The 15,377-nt window shown below is 57.0% G+C and overlaps 2 protein-coding genes across 5 annotated transcripts in view; both read left to right on the top strand.

Annotated features, from left to right (window-relative positions):
• The window catches only part of LOC139256286 (dual specificity tyrosine-phosphorylation-regulated kinase 1A-like), a 79,386-nt gene that overhangs the window by 56,914 nt on the left and 7,095 nt on the right, over positions 1-15,377 (top strand). For 3 of the 4 annotated variants that reach the window (XM_070874167.1, XM_070874169.1, XM_070874168.1), the window contains exons 9-10: positions 669-972; positions 8,585-8,688. In XM_070874167.1, the coding sequence (XP_070730268.1) occupies positions 669-972; positions 8,585-8,688 (408 nt within the window). The remainder of the gene's footprint in view (positions 1-668; positions 973-8,584; positions 8,689-15,377) is intronic. The other variant, XM_070874170.1, reaches the window with a different exon arrangement.
• LOC139256285 (skin secretory protein xP2-like) lies at positions 1,168-3,844 on the top strand (the record flags this gene model as incomplete). The annotated part of the gene is made up of 2 exons (XM_070874166.1): positions 1,168-1,604; positions 3,496-3,844. Coding segments are annotated over 2 exons (648 nt in total), but the record flags the coding sequence as incomplete, so codon positions are not given.

The following is a 15,377-nucleotide window of genomic DNA, read 5'->3' as shown; positions in this document are numbered from 1 at the left end:
GAGAGGGAGAGACGGACGGAGGGAGAGGGAGAGACGGACGGAGGGAGTGAGAGGGAGAGACGGACGGATGGAGGGAGAGGGAGAGACGGACGGAGGGAGTGAGAGGGAGAGACGGACGGAGGGAGTGAGAGGGAGAGACGGACGGAGGGAGGGAGAGGGAGAGACGGACGGAGGGAGAGACGGACGGAGGGAGAGACGGACGGAGGGAGAGGGAGAGACGGAGGGAGGGAGAGGGAGAGACGGACGGAGGGAGTGAGAGGGAGAGACAGACGGACGGAGGGAGAGGGAGAGACGGATGGAGGGAGAGGGAGAGACGGACGGAGGGAGGGAGAGGGAGAGACGGATGGAGGGAGAGGGAGAGACGGATGGACGGAGGGAGAGGGTGAGACGGACTGAGGGAGGGAGAGGGAGAGACGGATGGAGGGAGAGGGAGAGACGGACGGACGGAGGGAGAGGGAGAGACGGACGGAGGGAGAGGGAGAGACGGACGGACGGAGGGAGAGGGAGAGACGGACGGAGGGAGAGAGAGGGAGAGACGGACGGAGGGAGTGAGAGGGAGAGACGGACGGAGGGAGGGAGAGGGAGGTTATTTGAGCCTGTCTGATGCAGTGACTGGGAGGGACCGAGTGCCGTGGCCATTATAACCGTGTCCCCTCGATTCTCTGCAGGAATACAAGGCGGCTGCCAGCCGCAAGCTGCACACGGTTATTGGCGTGGAGACAGGTGGGCCATGCGGGCGGAGGGCAGGAGAGGCTGGTCACAACCCTGCCGAGTACTCCAAGTTCAAGGACTTGATCCTCCGGATGCTGGACTATGATCCAAAAACGCGAATCACCCCTTTCTATGCACTTCAACACAACTTCTTCAAGAAAACACTGGACGAGGGGACGAACACGACCAACAGCATCTCTACCAGCCCGTCCGTGGAGCACAGCCAGTCAACCAGTGCTGCCAGCTCCCTGTCCAGCTCAGGTACAGTCCCCAGTCCCAGTCCCAGCTCCCTGTCCCCAGTCCCAGCTCAGGTACAGTCCCCAGTCCCAGTCCCAGCTCAGGTCCAGTCCCAGTCCCACCTCCCTGTCCCAGTCCCAGCTCAGGTACTGTCCCAGTCCCAGCTCCCTGTCCCAGCTCAGGTACTGTCCCAGTCCCAGCTCAGATACAGTCCCCAGTCCCAGCTCCCTGTCCCAGTCCCAGCTCAGGTACAGTCCCCAGTCCCAGCTCCCTGTCCCAGCTCAGATACAGTCCCAGTCCCAGCTCCCTGTCCCAGTCCCAGCTCAGGAACAGTCCCCAGTCCCAGCTCCCTGTCCCAGTCCCAGCTCAGGTACAGTCCCCAGTCCCAGCTCCCTGTCCCAGCTCAGGTACAGTCCCAGTCCCAGGCCCAGCTCCCTGTCCCAGTCCCAGCTCAGGTACAATCCCAGCTCCCTGTCCCAGCTCAGGTACAGTCCCAGTCCCAGCTCAGGTACAGTCCCAGTCCCAGCTCCCTGTCCCAGCTCAGGTACAATCCCAGCTCCCTGTCCCAGTCCCAGCTCAGGTACAGTCCCAGTCCCAGCTCAGGTACAGTCCCAGCTCAGGTACAATCCCAGCTCCCTGTCCCAGTCCCAGCTCAGGTACAGTCCCCAGTCCCAGCTCAGGTACAGTCCCCAGTCCCAGCTCCCTGTCCCAGCTCAGATACAGTCCCCAGTCCCAGCTCAGGTACAATCCCAGCTCCTTGTCCCAGCTCAGGTACAGTCCCCAGTCTCAGATACTATCCCAGTCCCAGCTTCTTTTCCCAGCATAGGTACAGTCCCCAGTCCCAGCTCCCTCTCCAGCTCAGGTACAGTCCCCAGTCCCAGCTCCCTCTCCAGCTCAGGTACAGTCCCCAGTCCCCAGTCCCAGCTCCCTGACCCAGCTCAGGTACAGTCCCTAGTCCCAGCTCAGGTACAGTCCCCAGTCCCAGTCCCAGTCCCAGCTCAGGTACAGTCCCCAGTCCCAGCTCCCTCTCCAGCTCAGGTACAGTCCCCAGTCCCAGCTCAGGTACAGTCCCCAGTCCCCAGTCCCAGCTCCCTGTCCAGCTCAGGTACAGTCCCCAGTCCCAGCTCCCTCTCCAGCTCAGGTACAGTCCCCAGTCCCAGCTCAGGTACAGTCCCCAGTCCCAGTCCCAGCTCCCTGTCCCAGCTCAGGTACAGTCCCAGCTCCCTGTCCCAGTCCCAGCTCAGGTACAATCCCAGCTCCCTGTCCCAGATCAGATACAGTCCCCAGTCCCAGCTCAGGTACAGTCCCAGCTCAGGTACAGTCCCAGCTCAGGTACAATCCCAGCTCTCTGTCCCAGTCCCAGCTCAGGTACAATCCCAGCTCCTTGTCCCAGCTCAGGTACAGTCCCCAGTCTCAGATACTATCCCAGTCCCAGCTTCTTTTCCCAGCACAGGTACAGTCCCCAGTCCCAGCTCCCTCTCCAGCTCAGGTACAATCCCCAGTCCCCAGTCCCAGCTCCCTGTCCCAGCTCAGGTACAGTCCCCAGTCCCAGCTCCCTGTCCAGCTCAGGTACAGTCCCCAGTCCCAGCTCCCTGTCCCAGCTCAGGTACAGTCCCAGTCCCAGTGACTCCTGGGTTAGAGAGAGAGGGGAAATCAGCCAGGGTTCCTGCTCCTGATCACTGCCCAGTGACCCCTGGGTTAGAGAGAGGGGAAATCAGCCAGGGTTCCTGCTCCTGATCACTGCCCAGTGACCCCTGGGTTAGAGAGGGGGAAATCAGCCAGGGTCCCTGCTCCTGATCACTGCCCAGTGACCCCTGGGTTAGAGAGAGGGGAAATCAGCCAGGGTTCCTGCTCCTGATCACTGCCCAGTGACCCCTGGGTTAGAGAGAGCGGGAAATCAGCCAGGGTTCCTGCTCCTGATCACTGCCCAGTGACCCCTGGGTTAGAGAGAGGGGGAAATCAGCCAGGGTTCCTGCTCCTGATCACTGCCCAGTGACCCCTGGGTTAGAGAGAGGGGAAATCAGCCAGGGTTCCTGCTCCTGATCACTGCCCAGTGATCCCTGGGTTAGAGAGAGGGGAAATCAGCCAGGGTTCCTGCTCCTGATCACTGCCCAGTGACCCCTGGGTTAGAGAGGGGGAAATCAGCCAGGGTTCCTGCTCCTGATCACTGCCCAGTGACCCCTGGGTTAGAGAGGGGAAATCAGCCAGGGTTCCTGCTCCTGATCACTGCCCAGTGACCCCTGGGTTAGGGAGGAAATCAGCCAGGGTTCCTGCTCCTGATCACTGCCCAGTGGCTTCTCTTCCCGCCCCCACATCGTTACCTCTGGTGCCCCCCAATGATCTATCCTTAGCCCCCTCCTGTTTCTCATCTACGTTGCCCCTTGGCGACATCATCCGGAAACACGGCGTCAGTTTCCACATGTACGCTGACACCCAGCTCGACCTCATCCCCACTTCTCCCGACCCCTCCTGGCTCCATAAATTGTCACACTGCTTGTCCACATCCAGGTCTGGAGGAGCAAAAATGTTCTCCAACTGAATATTCAGCCTTTGTCTTCAGTTCCCGCCACAACCGATTTTCCCCTCTATAACATCGCCCGTCTCCGCCCCCTGCCTCAGCTCATCCGCTGCTGAAACCCTCATCCCTGCCTCTGTTACCTCCAGACTTGACCATTCCAACACACTCCTGGCCGGCCTCCCACATTCTACCCAACGTAAACTACAGGTGATCCAAAACTCGGCTGTCCCAGTGTCCTAACTCACACCCAGTCCCGTTCACCCATCACCCCCTGTGCTCACTGCCCCGTGTCCTAACTCACACCCAGTCCCACTCACCCATCACCCCCTGTGCTCACTGACCCGTGTCCTAACTCACACCCAGTCCCACTCACCCATCACCCCCTGTGCTCACTGTCCCGTGTCCTAACTCGCACCGAGTCCCGTTCACCCATCACCCCCTGTGCTCACTGACCCCGTGTCCTAACTCACACCCAGTCCCACTCACCCATCACCCCCTGTGCTCACTGCCCCGTGTCATAACTCACACCCAGTCCCACTCACCCATCACCCCCTGTGCTCACTGCCCCGTGTCCTAACTCACACCCAGTCCCGCTCACCCATCACCCCCTGTGCTCACTGCCCCCGTGTCCTAACTCACACCCAGTCCCGCTCACCCATCACCCCCTGTGCTCACTGCCCCCGTGTCCTAACTCACACCCAGTCCCACTCACCCATCACCCCCTGTGCTCACTGACCCGTGTCCTAACTCACACCCAGTCCCACTCACCCATCACCCCCTGTGCTCACTGACCAACATTGGCTCCCGGTCCGGCAACATCTCGATTTTTTAAATTTTCATCCTTGTTAACAAATCTTTCCATGGTCCTTGCACCTCCCTATCTCTGTAATCTCCTCCAGCCCCTGCACCCCTCCCTATCTCTGTAATCTCCTCCAGCCCCTACACCCCTCCCTATCTCTGTAACCCCCCTCCAGCCCCTACATCCCTCCCTATCTCTGTAACCCCCTCCAGCCCCTACACCCCTCCCTATCTCTGTAACCCCTTCCAGCCCCTACATCCCTCCCTATCTCTGTAACCCCCTCCAGCCCCTACACCCTCCCTATCTCTGTAACCCCCTCCAGCCCCTACATCCCTCCCTATCTCTGTAACCTCCTCCAGCCCCTACACCCCTCCCTATCTCTGTAACCCCCTCCAGCCCCTACACACCTCCATATCTCTGTAACCTCCTCCAGCCCCTACACCCCTCCCTATCTCTGTAACCCCCTCCAGCCCCTACACCCCTCCCTATCTCTGTAACCCCCTCCAGCCCCTACACCCCTCCCTATCTCTGTAACCCCCTCCAGCCCCTACACCCCTCCCTATCTCTGTAACCTCCTCCAGCCCCTACACTCATCCCAATCTCTGAAACCCCCTCCAGCCCCTACACCCCTCCCTATCTCTGTAACCCCCTCCAGCCCTTACACCCCTCCCAGATCTCAGCACTTTTCCAATTCTGGCCTCTTGCCCATCCTCCGATTCCCATCGCTCCACCATCGGTGGCCGTGCCTTCAGCTGCCTGGGCCCCAAGCTCTGGAACTCCCTCCCTAAACCTCTCCGCCTCTCTCTCCTCCTTCAAGACGCTCCTGAAAACCCACCTCTGTGACCAGCTTTTGGTCGCCTGTCCCGAATATCTGTTTATGAGGCTCGGTATCACAATGTTGTTTTATAATAATCTCCTTAAGTGCCTTAGGACATTTTACAATGTAAAATGGTGTGGCACTTCACCCTGTAATGTAAGGTATTGCAACACTGGGGTACAGCACTGGTGGGTACAGGTCTGTCACTGTATAACAATGGGGTACAGTACTGGTGGGTACAGGTCTGTCACTGTATAACACTGGGGTACAGTACTGGTGGGTACAGGTCTGTCACTGTATAACACTGGGGTACAGTACTTGTGGGTACAGGTCTATCACTGTATAACACTGGGGTACAGTACTGGTGGGTACAGGTCTGTCACTGTATAACACTGGGGTACAGTACTGGTGGGTACAGGTCTATCACTGTATAACACTGGGGTACAGTACTGGTGGGTACAGGTACAGTACTGGTGGGTACAGGTCTGTCACTGTTTACACTGGGGTACAGTATTGGTGGGTACAGGTCTGTCACTGTATAACACTGGGGTACAGTACTGGTGGGTACAGGTCTGTCACTGTATAACACTGGGGTACAGTACTGGTGGGTACAGGTCTGTCACTGTATAACACTGGGATACAGTACTGGTGGGTACAGGTCTGTCACTGTATAACACTGGGGTACAGTACTGGTGGGTACAGGTCTGTCACTGTATAACACTGGGGTACAGTACTGGTGGGCACTGGTCTGTCACTGTATAACACTGGGGTACAGTACTGGTGGGTACAGGTCTGTCACTATATAACACTGGGGTACAGTACTGGTGGGTACAGATCTGTCACTGTATAACACTGGGGTACAGTATTGGTGGGTACAGGTCTGTCACTGTATAACACTGGGGTACAGTACTGGTGGGTACAGGTCTGTCACTGTATAACACTGGGATACAGTACTGGTGGGTACAGGTCTGTCATTGTATAACACTGGGGTACAGTACTGGTGGGTACAGGTCTGTCACTATAACACTGGGGTACAGTACTGGTGGGTACAGGTCTGTCACTGTATAACACTGGGGTACGGTACAGGTCTGTCACTGTATAACACTGGGGTACAGTACTGGTGGGTACAGGTCTGTCACTATAACACTGGGATACAGTACTGGTGGGTACAGGTCTGTCACTGTATAACACTGGCGTACAGTACTGGTGGGTACAGGTCTGTCACTGTATAACACTGGGATACAGTACTGGTGGGTACAGGTCTGTCACTGTATAACACTGGGGTACGGTACAGGTCTGTCACTGTATAACACTGGGGTACGGTACAGGTCTGTCACTGTATAACACTGGGGTACAGTACTGGTGAGTACAGGTCTGTCACTGTGTAACACTGGGGTACAGTACTGGTGGGTACAGGTCTGTCACTGTATAACACTGGGGTACAGTACTGGTGGGTACAGGTCTGTCACTGTATAACACTGGGGTACAGTACTGGTGGGTACAGGTCTGTCACTGTATAACACTGGGGTACAGTACTGGTGGGTACAGGTCTGTCACTGTATAACACTGGGGTACAGTACTAGTGGGTACAGGTCTGTCACTGTATAACACTGGGGTACAGTACTGGTGGGTACAGATCAGTCACTGTATAACACTGGGGTACAGGTCTGTCACTGTATAACACTGGGGTACAGGTCTGTCACTGTATAACACTGGGGTACAGTACTGGTGGGTACAGGTCTGTCACTGTATAACACTGGGGTACAGTACTGGTGGGTACAGGTCTGTCACTGTATAACACTGGGGTACAGTACTGGTGGGTACAGGTCTGTCACTGTATAACACTGGGGTACAGTACTGGTGGGTACAGGTCTGTCACTGTATAACACTGAGGTACAGGTCTGTCACTGTATAACACTGGGGTACAGTACTGGTGGGTACAGGTCTGTCACTGTATAACACTGGGGTACAGTACTGGTGGGTACAGGTCTGTCACTGTATAACACTGGGGTACAGTACTGGTGGGTACAGGTCTGTCACTGTATAACACTGGGGTACAGTACTGGTGGGTACAGGTCTGTCACTGTATAACACTGGGGTACTGTACTGGTGGGTACAGGTCTGTCACTGTATAACACTGGGGTACAGTACTGGTGGGTACAGGTCTGTCGCTGTATAACACTGGGGTACAGTACTGGTGGGTACAGGTCTGTCGCTGTATAACACTGGGGTACAGTACTGGTGGGTACAGGTCAGTCACTGTATAACACTGGGGTACAGTACTGGTGGGTACAGGTCAGTCACTGTATAACACTGGGGTACAGTACTGGTGGGTACAGGTCAGTCACTGTATAACACTGGGGTACAGTACTGGTGGGTACAGGTCAGTCACTGTATAACACTGGGGTACAGTACTGGTGGGTACAGGTCAGTCACTGTATAACACTGGGGTACAGTACTGGTGGGTACAGGTCAGTCACTGTATAACACTGGGGTACAGTACTGGTGGGTACAGGTCTGTCACTGTGTAACACTGGGGTACAGTACTGGTGGGTACAGGCCTGTCACTGTGTAACACTGGGGTACAGTACTGGTGGGTACAGGTCTGTCACTGTGTAACACAGGGGTACAGTACTGGTGGGTACAGGTGTGTCACTGTATAACACTGGGGTACAGTACTGGTGGGTACAGGTCTGTCACTGTATAACACTGGGGTACAGTACTGGTGGGTACAGGTCTGTCACTGTGTAACACTGGGGTACAGTACTGGTGGGTACAGGTCTGTCACTGTATAACACTGGGGTACAGTACTGGTGGGTACAGGTCTGTCACTGTGTAACACTGGGGTACAGTACTGGTGGGTACAGGTCTGTCACTGTATAACATTGGGGTACAGTACTGGTGGGTACAGGTCTGTCACTGTATAACACTGGGGTACAGTACTGGTGGGTACAGGTCTGTCACTGTGTAACACTGGGGTACAGTACTGGTGGGTACAGGTCTGTCACTGTATAACACTGGGGTACAGTACTGGTGGGTACAGGTCTGTCACTGTATAACACTGGGGTACAGTACTGGTGGGTACAGGTCTGTCACTGTATAACACTGGGGTACAGTACTGGTGGGTACAGGTCTGTCACTGTATAACACTGGGGTACAGTACTGTCGCTGTGTAAACGGACCGCGCTGCTGAAAGTGTTGTTGATTTTCAGTGACAGTGCGATGAAGTTGAGCTGTTTTTCCCTCTGGATCCTCTTTGCCTGACTGGTCGTTGACGATGGATTGTCGGTCCCATTCCCTGGTCGCTGTAAATCTCGGGTTGACCTGTTGCTGTGTGCCGAGCTGCGAGCGCCTGGCTGTGTTGTGTACGTGTTGTGTCTGTGTGCGCCGGCTCGCTCAGTGTTTGATTGTCTGCTATCCATCCCCCTCTCTCTCTGTCTCCACGTGTACCTCCCTCCCCCGGCCGTCTCCTCCGCTAACCGTTCCCCGTTCCTACTCTCAGGTGGCTCCAGTGGTTCCTCCAGCGACAACCAGAACCAGCGCTACACCAACAGATACTTCAACAGCACCGAGGCGCACGCAGACTATGAAATGCACAGTCCACAGGTACGGTGTCTCCGAACCTCTCGATCAGTGCATGGCGGGGGAGGAGGGCGGGTAACGGACCGACGGAAAACGGTCCATTTATAGAAACATACCCCCCCCACCAGTCCGAGCACAACGCATTCCGTGCATGTGCCGCCACGGAGAAGGCCCGCGGGAATTTCCCGGATCCCCTGGAATGGGCGGAATGGTCTGCAGTATCGAGTCAGATTTATTTCTTCAACAAGCTCCGGTCCTGCCTCTCCTCACGTCACCATCTTTCACCACCGACTCTCTGCGTCTTCCTTGCTTCCGTTCGGCCGTCTCCCGATTGTGCTCACTGGCTCGTTGGCTGCTCGGGAGAGTCACAGCGGCAGACAACGTGTCACTCGGGGAGCGACACAGACCCCAGTGAATGTCCATATCTTCATCTTGTGGGGGGGGTGATCATTGTTTGTAAATGCATCGTTACTGCAGCTCGTGTCTGTCTGTGTGGCTCTCTGTCTGTCTGTCTGTCTGTCTGTGTGTGTGTCTGTCTGTGTGTCTGTCTGTGTGTCTCCCTGTCTGTGTGTGTGTCTGTCTGTGTGTCTGTCTCTCTGTGTGTCTGTCTGTGTGTCTCCCTGTCTGTGTGTGTGTCTGTCTGTGTGTCTGTCTCTCTGTGTGTCTGTCTGTCTGTGTGTCTCCCTGTCTGTGTGTCTCCCTGTGTGTCTGTCTGTGTGTGTGTCTGTCTGTGTGTCTGTGTGTGTGTCTGTGTGTGTGTCTGTCTGTGTGTCTGTCTGTGTGTCTCCCTGTCTGTGTGTCTGTCTGTGTGTCTCTCTCTGTGTCTCCCTGTGTGTCTGTCTGTGTGTCTCCCTGTCTGTCTGTGTGTCTGTCTGTCTGTCTGTGTGTCTGTCTGTCTGTGTGTGTGTCTGCCTGTCTCTCTGTCTCCCTGTCTGTGTGTCTGTCTGTCTCTCTCTCTGTCTGTCTGTCTGTCTGTGTGTCTGTCTGTCTCTCTGTCTCTCTCTGTCTCCCTGTGTGTCTGTCTGTCTGTGTGTCTGTCTGTGTGTGTCTGTCTGTCTGTCTGTCTGTGTGTCTGTCTGTGTGTCTGTCTGTCTGTGTGTCTGTCTGTCTGTGTGTCTGTCTGTCTCCCTGTCTGTGTGTCTGTCTCTCTGTGTGTCTCCCTGTCTGTCTCTCTGTCTGTCTGTCTGTCTCCCTGTCTGTGTGTCTCCCTGTCTGTGTGTCTGTCTGTCTCCCTGTCTGTCTGTCTCCCTGTCTGTGTGTCTCTCTGTCTCCCTGTCTGTGTGTCTGTCTGTCTGTGTGTCTGTCTGTCTGTGTGTCTGTGTGTCTCCCTGTCTGTGTGTCTCCCTGTCTGTGTGTCTGTCTGTCTGTGTGTGTGTCTGTCTGTGTGTCTCCCTGTCTGTGTGTCTGTGTGTCTCCCTGTCTGTGTGTCTCCCTGTCTGTCTCCCTGTCTGTCTGTCTGTCTGTCTGTGTGTGTCTGTCTGTGTGTCTCCCTGTCTGTGTGTCTGTGTGTCTCCCTGTCTGTGTGTGTGTGTGAGTTGATTTTTCCTTGTGTGTTTCTCTTTCTCTTCCATCGGACATCTGTCTCTGTCCGTCTGTGCGTCTCTGTCTCTGTCTCTGTCTCTCTCTGTCTGTGTGTGTACGTGTGTGACATTCTCTTGTTGTGGCTCCCTAGCTCCATGCTGTGCTGCGTTAACCAGCCTCCTGGGGCCATGTTGTTCCCTTGTACCAAGTCGGTTTAATCGAGTTGAACCTGAAAGGGGGAATGGTGAGTCTGGACCTGTGTTTGTGTGCTCGTCTCGACTCCAAATTGCGGTTCGGAGAAAATGCACCGAAGTTATGGTGTTGCTGTTAATGTCGCTTCGGCCCCGCTGCAGGAGTTCGGCTCCGGCACTGGTGTGGGGTTAATTCCTGAGGGAGACGCTCACACCTTCCCCACTTGGCCGGAAGCCGGGATCGCTCTGGGACAAGGAGACAGGGTCCCACCCTGCCTCAAGGGGAATATCCTCGCCTCTCCGGGGCGATGGCCGAAGGATCGCTGTCGAGACCGTTTCTCGCTGCTCAGCCGTGCACAGCGCCAGTGTGTCCTGCCCCCTCGCCAGCGCACATCATTCCCTCCCTCCGGCATCAGGGGCACGTTTCAGGGGCTCTCCCGTACCCAGCCGCTCAGTAACAGGGCAATAAATCGCGGGTTTCATTTAATTAAACGATCGGGGAGATCGAGAGAGAAACTGTTCCCTCGGGTGGGGACAGTCCAGAACAAATTCGAGCCAGGCCGTTCAGGGTGATGTCAGGAAGCACTTTGTCACACAAAGGGCCGTGGGAATCGGGAACTCTCTCCCCCAAAACGCTGTCGAGGCCAGGGCTCAATTGGGGCTTTCAAAGCTGAGACTGATAGATTTGTGGTGGGTCAGGGTATTAATGGAACCAAGGCGGGTAGATGGGGTTAGATCACAGATCAGCCGCGATCTGATTGAATGGTGGAACAGGCTCGAGGGGCTGAGCGGTCATCCTCCTGTTCCTGTGTAACGGGCTCGAGGGGCCAAATGGCTTCCTCCTTCTCCTAATGTAACAAGCTCGAGGGTCTGAATGGGCCTCCTCCTGTTCCTGTGTAACAGGCTCGAGGGGCTGAATGGACCTCCTCCTGTTCCTGTGTAACAGGCTCGAGGGGCTGAATGGACCTCCTCCTGTTCCTGTGTAACAGGCTCGAGGGGCTGAATGGCCTCCTCCTGTTCCTGTGTAACAGGCTCGAGGGGCTGAATGGGCCTCCTCCTGTTCCTGTGTAACAGGCTCGAGGGGCTGAATGGGCCTCCTGTTCCTATGCAACAGGCTCGAGGGGCTGAATGGCCTCCTCCTGTTCCTGTGCAACAGGCTCGAGGGGCTGAATGGGCCTCCTCCTGTTCCTGTGTAACAGGCTCGAGGGGCTGAATGGGCCTCCTGTTCCTATGCAACAGGCTCGAGAGGCTGAATGGGCCTCCTCCTGTTCCTGTGCAACAGGCTCGAGGGGCTGAATGGGCCTCCTCCTGTTCCTGTGTAACGGGCTCGAGGGGCCGAATGGCTTCCTCCTTCTCATAATGTAACAGGCTCGAGGGGCTGAATGGTCCTCCTCCTGTTCCTGTGTAACAGGCTCGAGGGGCTGAATGGGCCTCCTCCTGTTCCTGTGTAACAGGCTCGAGGGGCTGAATGGGCCTCCTCCTGTTCCTGTGTAACGGGCTCGAGGGGCCGAATGGCTTCCTCCTTCTCCTAATGTAACAGGCTCGAGGGGCTGAATGGTCCTCCTCCTGTTCCTGTGTAACAGGCTCGAGGGGCTGAATGGGCCTCCTCCTGTTCCTGTGTAACAGGCTCGAGGGGCTGAATGGGCCTCCTCCTGTTCCTGTGTAACAGGCTCGAGGGACTGAATGGGCCTCCTCCTGTTCCTGTGTAACAGGCTCGAGGGGCCGAATGGGCCTCCTCCTGTTCCTGTGTAACAGGCTCGAGGGGCTGAATGGGCCTCCTCCTGTTCCTGTGTAACAGGCTCGAGGGTCTGAATGGGTCTCCTGTTCCTGTGTAACAGGCTCGAGGGGCTGAATGGCCTCCTCCTGTTCCTGTGTAACAGGCTCGAGGGGCTGAATGGGCCTCCTCCTGTTCCTGTGTGACAGGCTCGAGGGGCTGAATGAGCCTCCTGTTCCTGTGTAACACGCTCGAGGGGCCGAATGGGCCTCCTCCTGTTCCTGTGTAACAGGCTCGAGGGGCTGAATGGGCCTCCTCCTGTTCCTGTGTAACAGGCTCGAGGGTCTGAATGGGTCTCCTGTTCCTGTGTAACAGGCTCGAGGGGCTGAATGGCCTCCTCCTGTTCCAGTGTAACAGGCTCGAGGGGCTGAATGGGCCTCCTCCTGTTCCTATGTAACAGGCTCGAGGGGCTGAATGGGCCTCCTCCTGTTCCTGTGTAACAGGCTCGAGGGGCTGAATGGGCCTCTTCCTGTTCCTGTGTAACAGGCTCGAGGGGCTGAATGGGCCTCCTCCTGTTCCTGTGTAACAGGCTCGAGGGGCCGAATTGGCCTCCTCCTGTTCCTGTGTAACGGGCTCGAGGGGCCGAATGGCCTCCTCCTGTTCCTGTGTAACGGGCTCGAGGGGCCGAATGGCCTCCTCCTGTTCCTGTGTAACAGTTTCGAGGGGCTGAATGGGCCTCCTCCTGTTCCTGTGTAACAGGCTCGAGGGACTGAATGGGCCTCCTCCTGTTCCTGTGTAACGGGCTCGAGGGGCTGAATGGGCCTCATCCTGTTCCTGTGTAACAGGCTCGAGGGGCTGAATGGGCCTCCTCCTGTTCCTATGTAACTGGTTCGAGGGGCTGAATGGGCCTCCTCCTGTTCCTTTGTAACAGGCTCGAGGGGCTGAATGGGCCTCCTCCTGTTCCTGTGTAACAGGCTCGAGGGACTGAATGGGCCTCCTCCTGTTCCTGTGTAACAGGCTCGGGGGGCTGAATGGCCTCCTGTTCCTGTGTAACAGGCTCGAGGGGCTGAATGGACCTCCTCCTGTTCCTGTGTAACAGGCTCGAGGGGCTGAATGGGCCTCTTGTTCCTGTGTGACGGGCTCGAGGGGCTGAATGGGCCTCCTCCTGTCCCTGTGTGACGGGCTCGAGGGGCTGAATGGACCTCCTCCTGTTCCTGTGTGACGGGCTCGAGGGGCTGAATGGGCCTCCTGTTCCTCTGTGATGGGCTCGAGGGTCTGAATGGTCCTCCTCCTGTTCCAGTGTAACAGGTTCGAGGGGCTGAATGGGCCTCCTCCTGTTCCTGTGTAACAGACTCGAGGGGCTGAATGGGCCTCCTCCTGTTCCTGTGTAACAGGCTCGAGGGGCTGAATGGGCCTCCTCCTGTTCCTGTGTAACAGACTCGAGGGGCTGAATGGGCCTCCTCCTGTTCCTGTGTAACAGGCTCGAGGGGCTGAATGCACCTCCTCCTGTTCCTGTGTGACAGGCTCGAGGGGCTGAATGGGCCTCCTCCTGTTCCTGTGTAACAGGCTCGAGGGGCTGAATGGACCTCCTCCTGTTCCTGTGTAGCAGGCTCGAGGGGCTGAATGGGCCTCCTCCTGTTCCTGTGTAACAGGCTCGAGGGGCTGAATGGGCCTCCTGTTCCTGTGTAACAGGCTCGAGGGGCTGAATGGACCTCCTATTGTTCCTGTGTAACAGGCTCGAGGGGCTGAATGGGCCTCCTCCTGTTCCTGTGTAACAGGCTCGAGGGGCTGAATGGGCCTCCTCCTGTTCCTGTGTAACAGGCTCGAGGGGCAGAATGGGCCTCCTCCTGTTCCTGTGTTACAGTCTCGAGGGGCCGAATGGGCCTCCTCCTGTTCCTGTGTAACAGGCTCGAGGGGCTGAATGGGCCTCCTCCTGTTCCTGTGTAACAGGCTCGAGGGGCTGAATGGCCTCCTCCTGTCCCTGTATAACAGGCTCGAGGGGCCGAATGGGCCTCCTCCTGTTCCTGTGTAACAGGCTTGAGGGGCCGAATGGGCCTCCTGTTCCTGTGTAACAGGCTCGAGGGGCTGAATGGGCCTCCTCCTGTTTCTGTGTAACAGGCTCGAGGGGCTGAATGGGCCTCCTCCTGTTCCTGTGTAACAGGCTCGAGGGGCTGAATGGGCCTCCTCCTGTTCCTGTGTGATGGGCTCGAGGGGCTGAATGGGCCTCCTCCTGTTCCTGTGCAACGGGCTCGAGGGGCTGAATGGGCCTCCTGTTCCTGTGTAACAGGCTCGAGGGGCTGAATGGGCCTCCTCCTGTTCCTGTGTAACAGGCTCGAGGGGCTGAATGGGCCTCCTCCTGTTCCTGTGTAACAGGCTCGAGGGGCTGAATGGGCCTCCTGTTCCTGTGTAACAGGCTCGAGGGGCTGAATGGGTCTCCTCCTGTTCCTGTGTAACAGGCTCGAGGGGCAGAATGGGCCTCCTCCTGTTCCTGTGTAACAGGCTCGAGGGGCTGAATGGGCCTCCTCCTGATCCTGTGTAACAGGCTCGAGGGACTGAATGGGTCTCCTCCTGTTCCTGTGTAACAGGCTCGAGGGGCTGAATGGGCCTCCTCCTGATCCTGTGTAACAGGCTCGAGGGGCTGAATGGGCCTCCTCCTGTTCCTGTGTAACAGGCTCGAGGGGCTGAATGGGCCTCCTCCTGTTCCTGTGTAACAGGCTCGAGGGGCTGAATGGGCCTCCTCCTGTTCCTGTGTAACAGGCTCGAGGGGCTGAATGGGCCTCCTGTTCCTGTGTAACAGGCTCGAGGGGCTGAATGGGTCTCCTCCTGTTCCTGTGTAACAGGCTCGAGGGGCTGAATGGGCCTCCTGTTCCTGTGCAACAGGCTCGAGGGGCTGAATGGGCCTCCTCCTGTTCCTGTGTAACAGGCTCGAGGGGCTGAATGGGCCTCCTCCTGTTCCTGTGTAACAGGCTCGAGGGGCTGAATGGGCCTCCTCCTGTTCCTGTGTAACAGGCTCGAGGGGCTGAATGGGCCCCCTCCTGTTCCTGTGTAACAGGCTCGAGGGGCTGAATGGGCCTCCTCCTGATCCTGTGTAACAGGCTCGAGGGACTGAATGGGTCTCCTCCTGTTCCTGTGTAACAGGCTCGAGGGGCTGAATGGGCCTCCTCCTGATCCTGTGTAACAGGCTCGAGGGGCTGAATGGGCCTCCTCCTGTTCCTGTGTAACAGGCTCGAGGGGCTGAATGGGCCTCCTGTTCCTGTGCAACAGGCTCGAGGGGCTGAATGGGCCTC

This window comes from Pristiophorus japonicus, unplaced genomic scaffold, assembly GCF_044704955.1.
Source record: "Pristiophorus japonicus isolate sPriJap1 unplaced genomic scaffold, sPriJap1.hap1 HAP1_SCAFFOLD_701, whole genome shotgun sequence".
Taxonomy (NCBI): Eukaryota; Metazoa; Chordata; class Chondrichthyes; family Pristiophoridae; genus Pristiophorus; species Pristiophorus japonicus.
Note: the sequence above shows the minus strand (reverse complement) of the source record. Positions and strands in the feature narration are given on the sequence as shown.